Source organism: Fringilla coelebs (genome assembly GCF_963513975.1).
Source record: "Fringilla coelebs genome assembly, chromosome: 16".
Taxonomy (NCBI): domain Eukaryota; kingdom Metazoa; phylum Chordata; class Aves; order Passeriformes; family Fringillidae; genus Fringilla; species Fringilla coelebs.
Window position 1 is genome coordinate 10,264,388 of NC_140042.1, and position 20,189 is coordinate 10,284,576.

At 44.0% G+C, this 20,189-nt stretch overlaps 2 protein-coding genes across 3 annotated transcripts; one reads left to right on the top strand and one right to left on the bottom strand.

Moving 5' to 3' along the window:
* The first annotated feature begins 1,141 nt into the window (after positions 1-1,141).
* On the top strand, positions 1,142-10,674 carry TVP23A (trans-golgi network vesicle protein 23 homolog A). The gene is made up of 7 exons (XM_084216293.1): positions 1,142-1,253; positions 1,326-1,405; positions 5,280-5,424; positions 6,379-6,468; positions 8,049-8,174; positions 9,794-9,923; positions 10,325-10,674. The coding sequence occupies exons 1-7, from the start codon at positions 1,245-1,247 to the stop codon at positions 10,384-10,386; spliced, it is 642 nt and encodes a 213-aa protein (XP_084072419.1). The 5' UTR covers positions 1,142-1,244; the 3' UTR covers positions 10,387-10,674.
* Positions 10,675-11,365: 691 nt separating this feature from the next.
* NUBP1 (NUBP iron-sulfur cluster assembly factor 1, cytosolic) lies at positions 11,366-16,924 on the bottom strand. Of its 2 annotated transcripts, XM_084216432.1 has the most exons (11): positions 16,878-16,924; positions 16,697-16,798; positions 16,360-16,496; positions 16,085-16,153; positions 15,565-15,597; positions 14,602-14,692; positions 14,281-14,435; positions 13,082-13,192; positions 12,865-12,967; positions 12,087-12,170; positions 11,366-11,521 (listed from the first exon to the last, which is right to left on the bottom strand). In XM_084216432.1, the coding sequence occupies exons 1-11, from the start codon at positions 16,903-16,905 to the stop codon at positions 11,469-11,471; spliced, it is 966 nt and encodes a 321-aa protein (XP_084072558.1). In that variant the 5' UTR covers positions 16,906-16,924; the 3' UTR covers positions 11,366-11,468. The 2 variants fall into 2 exon arrangements, with proteins under 2 accessions (XP_084072558.1, XP_084072559.1); XM_084216433.1 differs by lacking the exon at positions 15,565-15,597.
* Positions 16,925-20,189: the final 3,265 nt, after the last annotated feature.

Sequence of the window (20,189 nt, forward strand, 5' to 3'; positions counted from 1 at the left end):
TACTTACTCAACAATCTGGTTAGTTAGATGTTTTAGAAAAGACTAGAAAGTTATTATTTTGCAGGCTTATTTAATGCTAGTAGCTAGTCAGATCTACACGTGGCTGTGATTAATCAGGTCTTCCTCAACCCTCCACTTCACACTAAGCTGTCCAGACTATTTCCCCCATTATTGTGAAACCCTTACCCCTATCCTGAAGTTTGGTTGTCTTGTTTCACTTCTTTAACTCTGCTGCATAATCCACGTGCATTTTAAATTAAGGCACAAAAAGTATTTACCATGGAATCATAGAATATCCTGAGTTAGAAGAGACCCACAAGGATCATTGAGTCCAATTCTTGGCCCTGCACAGGACAGCCCAAGGTCACACCCTGAGAGTTTTGTCCAAACACTTCTTGAGCTCTGTCAGGCTTGGTGCTGTGACCACTGCCCTGGGGAGCCTGTTCAGTGCCCGACCACCCTCTGGAGGAAGAACCTTTTCCTAATATCCAAGAACCTTTTCCTAATATCCAACCTAAATCTCCCCTGACACAACTTCAGGCCATTCACTCGGTCCTGTCACTGATCACCACAGAGAAGGGATCAGTGCCTGCCCGTCTACTTCCCCTTGTGAGGATGTTGAAGACCACACTGCGGTGTTCCCTCAGCCTCCTCCAGGCTCCGAGCCGAGTGACCTCAGCCGCCCTCAGGGGCCGCGTTACCTGCCCGGAGCCAGGGGCACACGCACGGTGCTGTGGCGCTACCCCTGCCCTCAGAGCCGGCCCCACACAGGCCCGGGGCCGCTGGCAGCGGGGACAGCACTGCCCGGCTGGGGGTGTGCGCCAAACGTGACACGCAGCTGTGCTCTCATATTCGTACACCTCCGTTCACCTTTCCCTCCACTCCTTCTTCCTTTCAGGGTTCGTACTCAGCACGAGACCACAGCGGCCCTGACCCGGCCGGTGCGTGTGGTGAGCCCGCGGGGCGGACAGCTGACCGCGCTGAGGGCCGGGGGCTGCCGGCCGGGGCTCCCGGGGCCCCTCACGCTGCTAAAGCCCGCCCGGCCGCTCGGGCCCCAGCCACAGGCAACCCCGCTGCAGGGCCGCAGAGAGGGGCGGCTGTCCCCGGGATCTCCCGGGCGGTGCCCGGTGAGGCGCAGCCGCCGCGGGCTGTGGCGAGGAGCAGCCCCGCTGCAGCCGCGCAGGCCGGCCGGAGCCCGGCCCCTTTTCGCGGGGCCAGCTGCGGGCCTGGAGCCGCGGGCCGGGATGAAGCAGGTAGGGGCGGCGGGCGCTGCGGGCGGGGCGCGGCTCCCCCGGGCCCTGCGCGCTGACGGGCTCCCGCCGCAGGCGCTGGTGGACGACACCGAGGATGTGTCCCTGGATTTCGGGAGCGAGGAGGAGCTGGCGCTGCGGAAAGCGCGGATCAGGTAACGGCGCGGAGGCCGCAGCATCGCGGCGCCCGGGCCGGGGCGGTCCTGGCTGTTCCGGTGTACAGAAAACTCAATTTAAACACTTCATTCCCATTTTTTACAGGGAGGGTGGTGAAGCGGTGGAACAAGTTGCCCGGGGAGGCTGGGGGCCTCTGTCCGGGAGATGCTCGGGCTGGAGCAGGCGAGACCGGGCCCCGCTGCCTGGCATCAGCCGGTCACTGGAAGTGAAAACCTGACCCACCCAACATCCCAAACCCCAAGCAAACAGTGCTTTACTTAGAGCTAGAGCAGTGGAGACGACTCTCAGCTCCAGCAAAGCCCGCTGTGCAGCAGTGCTCAGACACTGCAGTGGACACCTGGCTGAACGGCCAGATAGCTGCAATAAAACTGTCATGATTTCCTACCACGGGATGTGATTCTGTGTGGAATATAAAACATCTTATGCTTGTAGACATTACCTGAGAAAACCTAGCCCGTAAACCCATCTCATATGTCAGGCTAAGTTTGGGTTCCTCACCAGAGGTGTCACTCTGCAGCTCTGGCCACACAGAGGTCCTGGGTGACAGAGCTGTTCAATCAGTGGCTTTTGAAGAATCTCCAATCAAAGATTGTGAAAGGAAAAGTTTTATGTCAAAAGGAATTAGGCATGCACTGATCAATAATGTATAGTCAGCTTTGGTTTAGATTGCTTTCTCTGCCTTGCCCTAGTTTGGTCTGGTCCATTCCAATGATAATATTTCTTGTAGGTGTAAACAAAGAAATATAGTAGCTGTTAAACCTGACACAACATTATCTGAGATATAAAGCAATCATTTAGTTTTACAAATATAATTAGTCTTTTATAGGTGTCTGGTGAAGCATTGCTTTGGACTTTGTCACTAGAGTCAGCCCTGACATAAGATTAACCTTCCCAGAATTGCCTTTGTTTTACACCTTAGCAACAGCACACATTTTAAAGGAAGGTTTATATTTTGGTGCAGTCTTGGAGAACATAGCTTCAAGGATTCAACTAAGCTGGGAAATACAGCTTAGAAGTACCTTGATCACATGAGCCAGAGGTTCTGAGGGACCAGACTACATGTGGCATGAAGTGAAACCACCCTGGAATGTTTTAGGAGGTCACAGCATGCAGTACTTTAGAGATCTTGGAGATTCCTCCTGATTAATGCTACTCAGTAGCACAGCAGAGGTAAAGTATCAGCAAACTGTACTATTCTGTGATCCACTTGCTGTAGACAGTGGCTTCATTAGCGACAGCTCTTGTTTCTGGCCCTCAAGACAATATTAAAAGATGATGTAGTATTGAAAATTCATCTGCTATAGAATGCAGAAGTGAAACTGCTTACACTGCTTACATGTGTTTGTTGTTATATTTCTGAAGAATCTTGTGCAAATGAGCCTGGAAGTCACCTAGGTGCTGCAAAATTTTGTTATCATATTAGAGGGCATAACAAGGTGTTCCAGTCATTTGTCTTTATTCCAATTTCATATATCTTGAACTTGGTTATAATTTGCATAGGCTATGACAAATTGTGCTTTTGTGATTCTCTGAGGTATGTGCAAAAGGGCTCCTTAAAAGCAAAAGGTTAGTGGTTAGTTTCCTAAGAAATTGGGAAAAGATAAGTTCTGGAAACTGGAAAATTCTTCCTCTTTCCTAAGAAATTGGAAAAACATTACAGTACCAGGACTTTGGATCTGGAAGTAAAGAGCATATGATTGCTTCTTTTACAAATCAGCCAGGAAACACAGTGATCAAGGAGAAAAGAGAGCTCATTTATTCAAAATTTTCCTCAATACATTTTGAAGTATCAGACAGGAGAAAAAAAAAAAAAAAAGGTAGCATGTAGAGTGCTGCTGTGGCACTTCTGAGCAGGCACCTGGAATGATTCTCTTGTAGTTCACTGGCACAGCTTAGGCCTGACCCAAATTTGATTCTTTAACATGGGATGCAACTAAATTGATTACAGCTCATTCCTGTCCTAGGAGGCATCATGATCCAAGACTGAACAGAGGTTATTGTAACAAGGTACATGGCAATCACTGAGCCTGAAGGCTCCAGTTGTGCATCACATGGATGTTTAGATGCAGCAGGAATACAAGGCCAAGCAAGTAGGTTCCTGTCATTTCAGGAGCAGATTTACACCAACTTGAGCCATTGTAGAGTTGCAGTTTCCTTTATCCTTTCCAGAGTCTCAGTAAATGCTCAGCACTGTAATAAATGACAGCTTCTTGCTCGTGGGTTTTGTTTTGTTTGTTTTTTAGTAAATACCCTTCAATGTTTGACATTGGAACAAATTCAGCATCCAAACAGTAATCCTCTTGTAATCCAGTAATACTGCTGAATCTGCCTTCCAAAATGAAACATGAATTCTCCAAAGTTGCTGCCACATTTGAAGCACTGAGCCGTTAGAAAAGCTCAGGCAACCCTGGTGTGCTTTGGGTTATGATCTATGAAACTGCTCTGGACACAAGGACACCACTTCCATAATTGACTCTTGCATCTTCTTGACCAAGATCAAGGCTGGAAGCAGCAAGGCCCTGCCTGTTTTAGCCAGTTCACAATATACACTCCACCCACCTGGCTGCTTATGGCAGAAAAAGCCCCTTTGCTTAAAATGTCACATGTTCAGTTCTAAGTCAGAAGAAGTTTTTGGAAAGTTTGAAGTTCACATGAGCATGACCAGGAGTAAATATAAACTTCACCTGTGCATCATCCTTCCCTCCCCAGTCATATGTGTATATTACCACTGGAGAAAGATAAACACCAGAACAGTTAAAAAGCTATAGAGAAATAATATAAAGTTATAAAAGCTATTATATTTATATAGCTATAATTTAAGTTTATAGTAAGCAATTGTGTATATATTACATGTCTCATTTTATTAAACACAATAACAGAATAACATTTAATAGTTAAATAGTTGATTACGCCCTAGGCCATACTTTTGTTAATGGCTATTCTACTGTTAATTGGTCACAGAGGCATAGGAGCTTAAGGAGACAATTGTTGACTTAAATATCTTATTCAGATATTTTATTCTCTAAGCTTCAAGGAAGAAGTTACTTAGCTGCAAGAGTCTGTAGTTAATTCTCACTTTCAACTAATTAACACAAACAATTGCACAGAGTAAAATTTTTACTTGGCATATTACCCTGAAAATTGTACTGTGCTCATTACAGCATTCTCCAGCCCCCCCACCCTACTGTGCAGGCCAGTATTCCATGTCACATACTTACTTCTTTCAGTGAAATTTCTCTTTTATTTTGTTATAGACAAAAATTTATTCAATGAGCAAAGTGTAAATACTAGTGAAATTAATAAGCACTAATTCATAAGAACTGTTAGATTCCCAAATCATTCTGCCTAAAAGGAAGTGTTTGGTTTAGACATTAAATATGAAAGTTCATTTTGTCTTATAGCAAACAGCTACTATTTTTTTTTAAAGTTCATATTTTGTTTTCAAAGCTGTTCTGAAAGGCATAAGAGCTCTCTCAATTCTTCTGTGCTTTGCAATGCTGATTCTTTTAATGAAACAACAAGGATTTTATGGTACTGTGCTGCACACAGCCACTAAATTCCTTCACACAGGACCAAAGAATCTGGTGAAAGGCTCCATATTTTGTTCTGTCTTTGAAAAAGTTTTGACAGGAACACCACATTTGTCTTTTAGATTTAGCTAGAGGTGTTGCTTTGGCTATTGAAAATACCATTGTTTGATAATGAAGATATACACTAACACTGAAATAATAGCAGCTGCAAACCAAAATACCATTACAAACTTGAAATACCTGTGCTGTGCTACATTGTCAGCCAGCACTGTAACATTCCCTCCTGTCCCATAACCTCATATATGCTCTGGGTTTTTTCTAGGCACCCACTGGCCACCTTTTTCCACCTGTTTTTCCGAGTGAGTGCTATTGTTACCTACTTGTTCTGTGACTGGTTCAGCAACAGCTTTGTTGCCTGTTTTGTCACTATTCTCCTCCTTCTATCCTTTGACTTTTGGTCTGTCAAGGTAAGATGACCCTGAATAGTAATTACCTTGGGAAGTATTTTGTCATTAATTATAACAAAAAAAACTGAAATATGTATAATGACAGAAGTGACACAAATATTGCAATCTGTTGTTTTATTAAATGTCTAGCCCATTTTAATGAAGATGTTCATATATGTTAGTTATTTAGCACCATGTTTTCTATGGCTGACTACTAAGGTCTACTAATATGGTGAGAAAATTGCTTTGCCATAGGTAATTTGTTTGTATGCTTCCCCCCATAAAAAAAAAAAATTAAAAAATTAAAGTAATACTGACTTTCAGCAATGGATGCCCAAGAGTGTCAGGATCTGCAGCCTTGTGCCCAGACCCCACAGTAGGGGCTGCAGAAGTCTCGTGAAAGCCCAGTTATAGCGCTGGTGCCCTAATCCCCTGCAGGCAGGTGGGTCAGGCCAGCCCAGGGTCCAGGGGTTCCACATGTTGAGCAAGGCTTTTGTTTTGTAGAAGGGAAACATTGATACACCTCCAGTATTCTGAAATCTTTTGGTTCATCCAGGTGCTGAAATATTTTCTTGGTTTGTTTCCCTGATCCTACAGAGCTTACTTGCTTGTCATTAATCTCCTATTTCCCAGTGTGTTTCTGTTATTAATATTCCTCTTTTACTGAAGAAATATGTTTATTGGGTGGTTGTCCAGCTAGTTGACTTGAAAAAGATACAACCTATAATTTCTTGTGTAAGTAAGTGCTATTGTGTTTATTATCACATTGAAAGAGAAGAGGCTTCTAAATTTGTAACTTCACCCATCATTAATGGCTGTTGTACTCAAGCTGGAATAGCTTTTAGAAGTCATTTTTGTATTAGATAAAAGATGATTTTTGAATATGCTTGTCTTTTTAATTTTTTCTATTTTTAACTGTTATACTGACAAGTGACTTGTGCTACTGATTAATGCAAATAATGGTTTCATCACTAGAATGTGACAGGAAGACTCTTGGTTGGTTTGCGTTGGTGGAACCAGATTGATGAAGATGGAAAAAGTCACTGGGTGTTTGAAGCAAAAAGGGTAAATATATTAATAGAAGCAGGCACAAGGCAAACAGAATCCATAGGAAATTTGTAAAGCTGATACCAAGTCAAACAAAGTAACAAATAGAGTACCTTTGTAACAGTTACTTTTTATCCAGCTTCCATACAAAACAATGTCAGTATTCAGGTGCAAGCACTGTTTGTCACATCCTGGAAGCATTCAGGACAAAACAGGTCTCACAACATTGTCAGCATATGGATCAGTAAAATAAATATTCATAGCATGGTGCTATAGGTATGAAATGTTTCTGGTAGTTCTATTTTATTTTCTAGTGAGAATATCTTGTAATAAACACATCTTTCCATAGATAATCCCAATACAGAATCCTCTTAAGGAATGATCTATGTGGAAAGCAATGCTGAATAGTTCAGATTCAGTATTTTGAAGTATTTTATTCACCTTCATGGAATATGGTGGGAAAGAGAACCTGGATCACAGAGCATTCTGATACTGCCAGTGTCCCCCAAACACACCGAGGGGGAAAAAGAAGCACAATAGAATGGCATTTGGCATCACTGCCAGAGTCAAGTCTCAGGGTTTTGCTTTCACTTGCTGACATTCTCTCTGCAGCCCCACTGAGCCGGGCAGAGCAGCACCCCGGTGTCCAGCTGTGCCGGTGCTGTGCCGGTGTGCGGGACCGCAGTGCCCTCTGCAGTGCCCTCTGCAGCCTCGGCTGCGGCTCCGGGGTGGCCCGAGCATGGAACACAAGTTAATTAATGTGCTTCCTGTGGGTCTGAGGGAGGCCTGAAGACAGAATAGAGGAAACCCTGCAGGACAGAATACATGGAAAATTCAATATACTGAAAATTAACTAAAGAGCTTTTCTTTTCAGAGTGGAAGAGTCCAGAGGGTTTTCTTTTCCAATTGTGATGCTTCTGTTTCAGAAATGGCACTAGTGATCATCAATTGTTCTGAGGGTTGGAGTGAGATTTTGAATTTTGGAAAGATCAGAGCCTTCTGAACAATTCTCTTTAGGGGTTTTTTTTTTTGTTCTTTCTTAAGTGTGATGAGTGATAAGAGCTTCAGTGTAGATAGAAACATGTGAGTTGTGCTGACCTGTAGAAATCTGTAAGCAAGGCTTTGCAGCCTGCTCTGAAGTTTCTGCTCTCCCTGAAGAACGGACAGAGCACGGGGCATAAGGCTGCCCCTTGCAGTTACAGTGTGCCCAACTCCAGCATGACACAAGAGGCATTTTCAAAGCCACGGTTCTTAATTCATGGAATGTCAGCAGAGTTCAGAAGCAAAACCAAGTATTTATATAATAGGAATACACAATAGTTTATATAATAGGAAAATAAGCTTCATGCAAGACATAAATTAAGCTAAGATACAGCATCTTTTTATGAAAATGTATAGAAATGTGCACTTTTATAAGAATTCTTGTCTGAACTAGAACCAACTGATAAATCCTATGGATGAGAATTCTGTGTACAGTAGGGCATCAGGAAGGAAACTGGGCATGAGCTACTGGTCTTCTTAGTTAATCTTCCCCTGTTAATTTGTCATTTATCGTGGGTTTTGACTTTGTGACTCACAGTCTCAATTTTTTCTTCCAGGTGCCTACAACAGCTGCCTCAACTGAAGCTGAAGCCCGAATCTTCTGGCTCGGTCTCATCATCTGCCCAGTGATTTGGACAATGTTTTTCTTTAGCACCTTGTTCTCCTTGAAGCTGAAATGGCTGGTGAGTCAGGGGGTACTGAAAGCAATCTTGGCAGAAGGAAAACCCAGATCTGGTACTTCAGAACCAAATCTTTCAACAGTAGAAAAATTTCACCAGCAGTTTCAAAGAATCCCGAGGAGTTTTCTGCATTCCAGGCTTGCACTCTGAAGTGGATTGGTAATTTTTAGCTGCACTTCCACTGGGTCATCAGATGTCAACTCCTTCCTCTACAGAACCTCAAGTAGTAGGCAAAATTATGAGCTTCTGTTTAACTGTAGGAACTTATTCTGCCCCAACTTATTTCAGTCAAATGAAACTAACAGGAGAGGACAAAAAATGAACCAGTGATGATGGTTTTCAGGTTTTTAGGTCTCCTGGGAACTTAAATGTACTTTTAAAAGTAAGGAATTTAGATCTCTGGTACCATTCCCTTTTGAAAGAACCAGCATCATTAGCTCATAAAACCTTGATAAACTGAGCTATAAGTAAGTATTTTGTAATTGCTCTACTTATAAGTAATCTACTTTAAAAAACCCCAACACTTTTTTTCTAAATACTAGAGGAAATTTACCCCATATAAGGCATTATATAAAGATATTTTTGTCTATGAATTTTTCACATTTTCCCCTGTAAACATGAAATGCTTCGCTAATTGCCATGCTATTCATTCTGTCAAGTTCCCAGCCATGCTCAGTACCATTTCCTAATTCAGTCTGAAAAGATAAAAAGCACCTCTGAGATGTGCAGCTACATAACCAGTAACAGCCAAGATTGCAGATTCATTATTCAATTAAACAAGAAATTCAGCTATGGGCATGAATCAATTGCAAATCATTAACTGCTTTCTGGTGCCCCTAAACAAGCAATAGTTAAAATTAAACCAGCACTCTTTGTTCATGGCACCGCCTTTATTTTTGAAAAACAGAGATTGTTTGCTAAGCCAAGAGCTGCTTGGAGACAGAACTCTAACTGGCACAGGAGGCAGGTTGCCCAGGTGCTTGTAAAAGGCAAATGACTCAAACAAAAATAAAATCACTTCTGGGAAACTGGTTCTGAACGCTAAGAGAAACATTTTTATAAATTACTGGATTAGTCAGATTGGCTCCACCTTCTGCTAAAACTAAAGTACCACAAAAGGAACTGATTATTTTCAGTGCCTGTCAAGGCTAGATAGGGAATCTATCTATGGATGCTCTTTGTAAATCCATAAATTATAGATCTTTTTTGTTTATAATAAGTTGTTTGTCAGCTGAACAGGCCTGCAGGTGTGCCATGTATCTGCATGTAAAACTTTTAGATATGAATGAGACTTAAAAAAAGTGAAATGTTTCTGGAATCTGTTGAGTAGGTCCTTTTTTGAATAAGTGCTTTTAGGAAAGTAATGAAGTCTTTCAAGATACAGAATGACACAACTGGTAATGGTGTTTTGTTAAAAATAACTATTTGTAGAAAGGAACTATTGTGCCTGATATGATTGGATGCCTTTGAAGGCCATTTATGATTGGGAGTAATGTCTCCCTGTTACAGCATGCTTATCTGGCTAGTGTGTACACACACACACACACACACACACGTGTATACCATACAGAGTCAATGCACAGCCATGGATTTGTTCCTGCTGAACTCTTGTTTGTCCACAGGCTCTTGTGATTGCTGGGATCTCCCTCCAGACTGCTAATTTATATGGCTACATCCACTGCAAGTTAGGGGGACAAAAAAACATCAGCAGAGTAACCTCAAGGTTGTTTGGCAACACAGATGTTCCCAAGAGTGAGTACTGAGCTTCAGCCCATGGGGTAGAACAGCCAACCTGCCTCTCAGGGCTAGTGCTGGCTTTTCCTGGGTCCCAGTTCCTGCAGTAAGTCCAGGATAATCCTGATTCTCCACCAAGCCTCTCTGGCAGTGTCACATGGAAGAGCCATAACCCCAGGTCACTTTGCTCCATGTTTGGAAGTCTGCTGAGCTCCACAACTGAGCTGCTTCCAAGCTCCAGAAGAATGTTCTTAAGTTAAATCCTTGGAGTTGCTATAATTCTAATTCCTCTATTTAAGCAGAGCTGGAAGAGCCATCTTCAACTTTCAGGCTTCTGAAGCTGGCAGCTCCCTGCTTTTGTAAGAGATCCTTGTGTCCCGGTTATGCTTATAGCCACGTGTGCTCTGTTCCCTCAACAGGACACAGCAGGACAATTTCAGAAGAGGGCACTGAAGAGTATGGGAAGACAGGCAGTAGGTAACCAAATAAGGAAGAGCTAAAGGATGAGCAGTAAAAAAAGTAATTCATGAAAGTTGTTCTTCATGGGAAGATGTCTAGAAAAAGCTCTTCTAGAATTATGCCTGCATGAAATAAAGTCATTTGTGTTTGAGTCTTTAGATCCTGGAAGGTATAAAACCTTTGTTACTTAAAAGCTTCACCAAAAAGTTGTTTGTATGAGCACAGACAGTGCTCATGGTTTACAAGCACGCTGCTTTCAGAAAAGTTGTCAGCTAACCTCAAACTGTTGGATTATCTTAACTAGAAATTACATGTAATGAAAATATGATGCTGATTTGTTTAACTATGGAACTACAATAAACAAAACCGAACTGCCTTTCCCTCTTGTACACAATACTGACTTTTCAGAGCTTTCAAACTGCAAACACAAAGGGCCTCTTCGTTATTAAAAATACTGAATGGTGATTTTTTAATGTTCAGGCCTAGGGTCAAATAGTAGAAAACAGAAGTCATGAACCATGTTCACCCACTACTTATGTGAAGATATGTATAACTACACAGTTAGGTATAGCAAAAAAATTAATCTTGTTTTGATACCTGTAAAAAAATAAATAAAGCAGTGCAGTTGTACTATAATACTACCCCGGTCACACTAGACACAGATCTTTTCCACTGAAAGGAGACATTTAAATGATGTTATTCAGGGAGAGGGAAGGGGCATTACAGCTCACCCTTGTGCAGCAGGCAGAACAAAGGCTGCTGCACATGCCCCATTGTCAACCCAGCATATTATATATTCAACCTCCTAAGTAAAATGTGGGTTGTATTCTCACCTCTTCAACTGCTACCTTCACAGTCAGGTTATTGGTACCATGACACTGGAGGCAGAATGCACTTGATAATCCAGATGCAGACTCATTTTCACAGCTTTCTAGTGAGGGAAGAACTACAGGAATCTTGAACTTTTGTAAAAAACACAGGCAAGAGCCTTTATATTAAGAATTTATTTGCAATATACAAAAAGAATACATTCATTTAATAAATCAAGGCATAAGTTACTTTTCTATAATTAAACTTGAGCTACATTTTTGTTCCACTTACAGATTACATTATCTTTTCTTCTTGCAAATGGTGTTGTTCACAGTATTCCTGAATTCCTGCAAAGATGAAGAAAAAGTAATATAAGTACTATTTCACTTGTATATCAGTAGTTTGTTGTTGCTGCATCTCTCCCCTGAGGTTACAAGTATCTGAAGTTGGGCCTTCCTTACACTGAAAGTGGTTTTAGGATTATTTTAAACAGTACAGCATCAGCTGTTTAGGGAATTTTTGCAAGGGGTTTTTGTATAATTACAGTTAGAAGTGGAAGCATTGGTCAGTCAGTTGCCTCCCACTGGGTTATGGTGAGCACCCCTCCACACACCTGCTTGAGAGCCTCAGGAGGTTTCTCTGAGCACAAGGACAGCCCATCTCTGAAAATGAAAGTCTGACTTCTCTGAAGTCAAATGTTGAAACCAGTTATCGTGTACAATTTCATTATCACTTTAGCAGGCAGTCAGAAGTGATGCCCAGAAGTTGCACCTGCTACTTTCAGAACTGCTGTGCCCTTCTCCAGATTTTATTATTTGTGGCACAGTAACACAAGCCTGTGTAACACCTTTGTATAGTGCAGCAGTGCTCAGAAGCAAGGGGATTCATTTGCACAGCAATTCTCAGACTCACTTTGAATGATATTCCTGTAAGACAATGTAGCTGGAGACTCAGGTGCTTCAGCCAAGAAAGACTGGCCTCTGTCACAACTTTTTCCTTGAAGGACAGAGAAAAAACACAGAAACAAAGCAACAGGAAATGATGAGCTTTTCTTTTAATAGCCTTTATCCTGTTCCAGTTACATCTTTTCAAAGAGCCACCTGCATCTATTCCTTTTAGGAAGCCCTGAAATCAGTAACAGAACTAGAAATACAGTGTACAGTTTGACAGAGGAATAGTACTAGCAGAAAGCTTCAACTGGGAGTACTGAGCTGTTCTTTGATGTCATTAATTCAGGTACTAGTTGGCAACAGTTAGTGGGCAAAGAACCACACCTCCTCATGACCCACAAGAGAATTTGGGCAGTGCCAGTAACAGTGAGGTTAAAGCACTGGTTTTAATGCTTAACATCTACAAAATACTCTTCTTTGAAATGATTATGATTTCATTCAGTTTGCATTTCCAGGTGACTAGATCAAAGAGAAAAACATGTTGTATTTCAGATATGATTACAGAGCTGAAAAGATGCAGCATGTAATCTTAATTGATTAAGGAAAAGTTAAGGAAATTAGCCCAGCATTTCCCACATTCCACACCAAGCTACAGTCATAGTTCCAGTGACTTTTGATTCAAAAAAACATTCTAGCTAAAAGTGCTAAAAGACCTCAGTGCCCATATCAGGGTATTGCAGCAGTAACATCAGTAAAGGAGGAACGACTTGCTTTAAGTGCAGTGCAGTAAGTGACTTTACCTATCTGTGGATCCAGAGGCACTTTACCCAGGAGAGAAACACTCAAGTTCTGGCACATCTTCTCTGCACCACCAGTAGTTGGGGGAAAGATTTGAGATTCATTCTGGGACAACATGAAAATCAGAGTTAAAATTCTGAGAAAAAGGCATTTTTGAAGCAATGTTTGCCATCCAAGCAATGCCAAGGAACAAACACTGTAATACACAGCCAGCCTCACCTTACACTTGGGACACACAAAGCCACTCATGTTCTCCACAACACCTATGATGGGCAGCTTCACTTTGCGGCAGAAGTTGATCTCCTTCCGAACATCCTGAAGTGACACTTCCTACAAATAACAGCAAACACTTGTATTCCAGCTGTTTCATGCTGAATCCATTCAGTTACCTCCTTAGAGCTACTTCATAATGAATTATTACTGCTGTCTTAATATTTTTAGGAACACAAACCTGTGCTATGAGCTCTATCAACAGAGCAGGTACAACACTTCAAGCCTACTGGATGTGGTTCTGTTTTGAAATCTGACTCTAGCCAAGATTCACCCATATTTATGTTTTTCATATCTCCTATGTTCATCTCATATAATCTTTAAATGCAACTTTTTCACATTTTCATCTTACAGAAGGAACCCTTGGTTTTCTCCACAGAGTGAGGACAAGAACCACCAGGCTTACACTAGTTACCTTTTTTCCAATTAAATTTAAAATATCTTATTCTCTCCTCAGAGTTTTCACATATATGACTCACCTCATCCATTCTCCTGCTCCCTTCCTCCTTCACCACCTCTCTGGTATTGTCCTCAACACTTTGCTTCCTTTATGTGTTATCCTTTCTGCTGTTGTAGAAATACTTCATGTCACATGCTAGTTTGATCTCCTGTTCTGTTCCAAACCAGACATGAAAACCTCTGTTTGAACTGGGTGTGTTTTTAGTTTCAGCTTTCCAGGGGCTGATTTCTCTTTTAAAAATGCACATGACAAAGCTGCCTACTTTGGTGGGTCACCTGGAGGTGACAGGCTACTTCACAGGTGTCAAAGAGTACACAGCTTATCACTTAAAAACAAAGCTTCTTAGAAACATTCTTCTGAACATTAAGCTATTGGTAAGTAAATTGCAGATCCACAATGATGTTAAGTCTGATTCTGAAGGAGGAAATGAAACACTGCATTTCCTTTCACCACACTGGTCTCAACAGCTTTTGATTGTGAGCTGCTGTGGTTTAGTGACCCATGTGGATCCCCATCCAGCTTCCCTGAGACATCCACCTAACCCACAGACCAGCCAGCTGCAGGGGCAACACAACAAAGTCATTTCCCTGAGATTCTGTACCCTTAGATTTCTGTGAAATCAACAGCCTGGAACCCAAGGACTGCCTGTAAGTGCCATGATGCTTCCCTGGTGGATTTTGGCTCATACCTGGGGGGTGGTGACGATGACAGCGCCGTCGATGCGGGTGGCACTGAGGTACTGCACGATGGACAGGTGCTCATCTGATGTTCCTGGGGGCGTGTCCACGATCAGGTAATCCACTTCACCCCAGTCCACATCACGCAGAAACTGCTTGATCAGCCCTAGAGGAAAGGATAAGAATGTGGAAGACAAAAAGGTATCTTCCTGTATTATGAATTTCTGGGTCTTAGCTAACTACCCTATCTACATTACTAAAAACTTCATGGTATTTCCACACTTGAAACCTTTCAAGTATGTAAATTACTGTTGAAAACACTCAATACATACCATTCTTTTTTGGTCCTCTCCAGATGACAGCATCATCAGGACTACTAAGCAAGAACCCCACTGACATCACACCTAAGTTTTCTTCAACATACTGAAAGAGAAGTAGAGAAACATAACAGTGAAGAAAAGTAGAGAAACCAATTCTGAACCCTTATTTTACAGAAAAAGCAAATGAGGGGGAAGACATTAATTAAATAAAGGCAGAGAACTTTATCTTTTATCACAGGGCATTAAGAACTGCATCCTGTGCAACACTCACCAACTAAACTAAGACTGAAAAAATGAAATTGTTACAGCAGTTTATGGAATCACCGAAGACAACAGAAGGATAAAAGCAGCTTTCCCTCTCAACACCAGCTGCCTTTCTAACAGCATGCACACTACAGGGGATCTTTAGACAACCAACACTACTGTAAAACCTTTTCTGCATATTCTAGAGATTAGTAAGGTTTGTCTTGGGTGCAAGATACTTCTTGGCTGTCACAGAAGACATGACACACTACAGCTGCATGTTACCCCAAAATAACAAACCTGAGTAATTTATATTTATTGCCCATATTGCAAAGCCAGTAAACACAAGGTAATGAAACAATTCTAGAAATACAGTACTACTATTATTAAGAAATTTAACACTCTGATCTACATAGTCTATATCTTGATTCCATATGATATGCATCTAGATTTTAGAGATCTATCCTATATTCTATAAAATCTGGATATGCATTCTATAGCATTCTCTAGATATTGTCTAGAACATGGATATAGGTTATATAGATCTGGACACACAGACTCTGTAGATTCTATGGCCTATATCTGTAGATTCTATAGAATCTGGATATTTAAGTCATTAGAAAAAGAATTAACAAGACTCCCTGCTCCTCCCTCGCTCATTTTTCACTGTAGAAGATGGTGCCCAACCCAAACACACCCAATGAACTTTCTGAAACAGCTGCACCAACTCACCACTGGAGACCATCCAGATCCACTCTGATGAACCTGGAAATTGAAGCAATACACAAAACTGCAACAGCAACAAATGTCACACAAAACACAAACATAAGTCAAATCTGGGCAAAGAGCTCTCCTGCCGGCAGGAACAATCCTGCTTTTGTGGGGCAGCTGAGGAAAAAATGCAAGAGCACCAGGTCTCCATTAATAAGTGAACAACAACTGTTCAACCCTTATGCAAGTTTATTCATTACTTTATGCATTTGTAAGAAATATTCAATGGCTGATAAGGCACATCATGCTAATACTACTCAAGTTACAAGTAGTCAGCATTATGTGGCTGACATGCAATGAAAGTTGGTTTGCAGAACTGCTCATCCTGAAAGCAGATGACTCTTTTGCAAAGTATGTTATGCTGAACTTCTACATCTCACCTCATTTCCTTATCACTGCCCCACATCTGCAGCCAAAAAGCCTGAATATGCTAATGAAAAAGTGAGAAAAAAATTTCCCTTGAACAAGAGCATTCACTCACCTGTTCTCCTTCTAGACCCATAATTTTGGGAATTGATGGCCCACAGATATCTATGTCGAGCAGAGCAACCTGGAAAACAAACCAGCCAACCTGCCCCACTGGAAACAAGGTAGCACAGGGCTGTCTCTAAAGGTGGTCTCATGCAATCAAATCACTCCAGCAGGACTCATCCAGGACAGTCAAACTTTAACGACCAGGGACACCCGATCGGTACCTGCCCGCAGGTCCTGGGCCCTGCCTCCCCGCCGCCCATCCCGTCCGCGCCCTCTGCCCACCTGCTTGGTCTCATCCGCCGCCAGCCCGTGCGCCAGGAGTGCGCTGAAGGTGCTCTTGCCCACGCCGCCCTTCCCGGAGAGCACCAGCACCGTGTGCCGCACCGCCCGCAGCCGCGCCCGCAGCTCCGCCGCCTCCGCTGCGGAGACACCGCGCCGTCAGGGCGCCCACACCGCGCCCCTCGAGCCGGCACCGCGGCCCCCCGAGCCGGCACCGCGCCCCCCCGAGCCGGCACCGCGGCCCCCCGAGCCGGCACCGCGGCCCCCCGAGCCGGCACCGCGCCCCCCCGAGCCGCCACCGCGGTCCCCCGAGCCGCCCCCTCACGGCCACTGCACTCACCCGGGTCCGGCCCGGCCGCGCCGGCCGCGCACAACCCCTGGTTGGGGCATCCCTGGCAGGCGGCCGCCCTGCCTGCCTGGGCGCTGCCGGTCCCGGGGCACTCTGCAAAGGACAGCGAGAGCTGGGCCGCGAGTGCCACGGGCGAGGAGCCCGTCCCGCCCCGTCCGGCCCCGTCGCTCACCCTCCGGTGCGCCCGGCGCCTCCGCCATAGCGCTGCGTCACTTCCGCCGCCGCCGCCGCCGGGGGCGGGGCCTCGCGCCAGCGGTGCCCAACCGCTGCCGCCGGGGGGCGCTGCCGCTGAGGGCTGGGGTGACCCGGGGCACCAGTGAGGGACCGGTGACACCACGAGAGCTCCTGTGACACCGGCGGGGGACTGGTGACACCCCAGAGCCCCGGTGACACCACGAGAGCTCCTGTGACACCAGTGAGGGACCGGTGACACCCCGGAGTCCCGGTGACACACGAGAGCCCTAGAGCTGTGTCGCGGCGGGCTCCGCTGCTCCCCGGCGGGCTCTGCCCGGCTCACCCGGCGCTGCGGACAGCCCCGCGCACTGGAGCTGCCTGAGGCAGCGGCGATGGCCGGGGAACGGCGTGGAACCGGGCCGGTACCGCAGGCCGGGTGCTCCCGGGGCCCTGCCCCGTCCGGCCGCTGATGGAGACGCGCTCCAGCATGGAGCCGGCTCCCGGCACGGCGCTGGCCCGCTGCCGAGGGAAGCGTTGATCCGCTTCACTGTTGTTTCATTCTCAGATTATGTATCATTCCGGTAAAATCGCGCTGTTGCGGTATTGCATGGCAATTCTGAGTATATTAATTCTGTATCTTGCTGATGAACCATCTCCATTAATTTAATGGGTACATTTATTTGGAAAATTATACTGCCTTAACTTGGCCAATCAACTTCTGAGCAATTAAAAAGCTCGGTGTGCTTGGTATGTAAAAAATAATAAAATAATTTTCCAAGCCAAGGAAGTGTGCACCAGCTGGTGATGTGATCTGGACCCTATTCCTGGCCACCTTATCCCAGTCACTGCTCCCTCCCTCTTTCTCCCATAACTGCCTGAGCACAGCCTTGTCCTCTCTTCTCCTCCTAACATCACAGCCTAGCTGCTGTAAAAAGGATATTTGCCTGATCCAAGCACAGTTGGAAGTCTCAAATACTCCCATTTCGGACCAATTAGTCCCAAAACTTGTTTGTTTTAATATACAAGTGTGTAAGTTATTATTTGAGATTGTGTCATGTCGGAAATCGAAAAGAATATCTGGTAATATTTGGAAAGGTATCATCACAACTTGGTATAAAATCTGTCTTTTTGAGATAATTATTCTGCAAAGTTATCTTTTTTGGGGCTCAGCACTTCAACAACTGCAAGCTTTTTAGAATGAACACTCTAGAAATTAAATAAAAAACCAAGCCAAACACAAAACCAGTAGCTGTCCTACCGAAGAACCAAAACAAAATGAACCTCTAAACCAAAGCAAAACAAAAAACCTACCTAAACAAAGCAAAAGCCTAGAAAAAAAAAAATCTGAAAATATGTTTAGTTAGGGTCTTTGAGGAGCTTACAAGCATATTTACCTCAGGTAAAAGCTCAAAAACCACTGGATGTTTGTACAGCTCCTGCACTTACTGCTCTGTAATTACCTTCCATAGGAAACTAATGAACAAAATGCTGTTTGGAAGTGGAGTCAAATGTTTAAGCAAGTTCAGATGTCTGTGGTAGGAGGAACTGGCCAGTAAGACATATCTGAGAAGTTTATACTGTACCTTGCTCTTGAAAAAGCTGGCTTGGTGTGAGACCACAGCACAGTACAGCATTTCAGGTCTGTGCTTCCTGTCCAACATATGGATTAGATTCACTGATGTCAGCAAGACTTTCCACATTTTAAACTGAGCTACGTGTCCAAATATTTTTCTTTTGGGTCCAACAGATCATCCCCTGTTCCCAAGGTTATATAGAACATTCCCTACAAAAAGCACCAAAAAGGAAAAATTAATTCCTTCCTCAGCACCCCTCTTCCTCTGAGCCAGCGAGGGCTCCTCGTGCAGGCTCTCTGGGTGAACAACAGGCTTTAGAGTGTTTTAGGGTGGCATTTCTGCTCACCTTCGATCCAGCTCTATCTCTACATCAGGCAGACGGATGGTAATAACAATTGAGAAGTCCATATGGCAATATTTACTAAAAATATCAATGAGTCTGCTGTCTTCCTGATGCTTGGGAAAGCAAGGCTTTTTCTTTCTTTATCCTTACTACTCTATTCTAGCCCAAGGCCTGCCAGGCCTTTCTTGCTTTTGGAAGAGCCAAAGGAGATGAAGTTGCACCAAAAATTCCTTGAGAGTAAGAAAGCAGAGATGGAACAACATATTTCCCTCCTTGTGATCCAGGTGAGCAGAAATGCTTAAACGTATTTTCCAGTGATGTACAATTTGAATGATGCTAAGTGAATCCGTCCCCCAAAACACAAGAGATGGGAAACCACAACTCTGGTCTGCTCTTTTCTTTCTCACTTAGAACAGGGCTGGAATGAAGGTTCCCCCTGAACACTTCCTCCTTTTTGCATTGAGGCTTTCCCTCATGACACCCAGCTACCCGGTGTTTTTCACCCTTGTGGGTGTCTGTCATTAAAATGACAAACATTAAAAGCTGTGAGTTCAGTGAACTCACACTAGAGGCCAGTGGAGACGGATGGTAGAGTAGCTCCCTCTAGCCAAATTACAGCACTGAGCTTTCTCAAGTCACTGCAAATGCCAGCGAACTCTAACATGAGGCATTATAAGAAGCTAATGAAAACAATTCATTATTTAGCACAACAGCATTAAATGCAGTTTAGATTAAGGTCTTCCCCCTTCTCAGCATCAAAAGAGATGCACAGATGACCTAGAGCAGGATCTTTTTGACAAAACTTAGGTCCATTTTATTAATGAGAAGTACTTTAACCTGAGGAACATATTAGATAGCATCAACTGTTACCCTGGAGTGGAAGAAGCCGCTGAGACTGAGTGGCTACTGTAGCCTTTCCTTTGAGTCCTCCCTGCTGAGCACAGGCCCTCCCCTTACATCTGAGAGTGATGCAGGAAGAAGTGGCTGCTCTGTCCCAGGGCCCTGCTTTGCCCCGTGTGAGAGCCTCCCCCACCAGTTCTTCCCTGCCTGCTGCCAGTGGCTGCTGGTGGAGGGTAGCAGTGGCACCTAAGCAGAGCTGTGCTTCGAGCTGGTTTCTCAGAGACAGCTGTGCTATGCTGGCTCCTCACCCCCCAGCTCCACTGGAGCGTCCCCTCTGGTTTTGATTTACTCTATTCTGTGCCTTTCAGGTTACAAACCCACACCAAATCAAATCAAAATCCAGCTGAGGTGCAGGTAAGGGAAATGCAGCAAACAACACATCAGTGTCTGCCACAGAGTTCATGTACTGTCTGTAAAAGAGCTTGGTTTGTTGGGACCTTTTGTGCACAGCCTTAATGTTACAGTGACAGAAAATGACAGAACTAAAATGCCC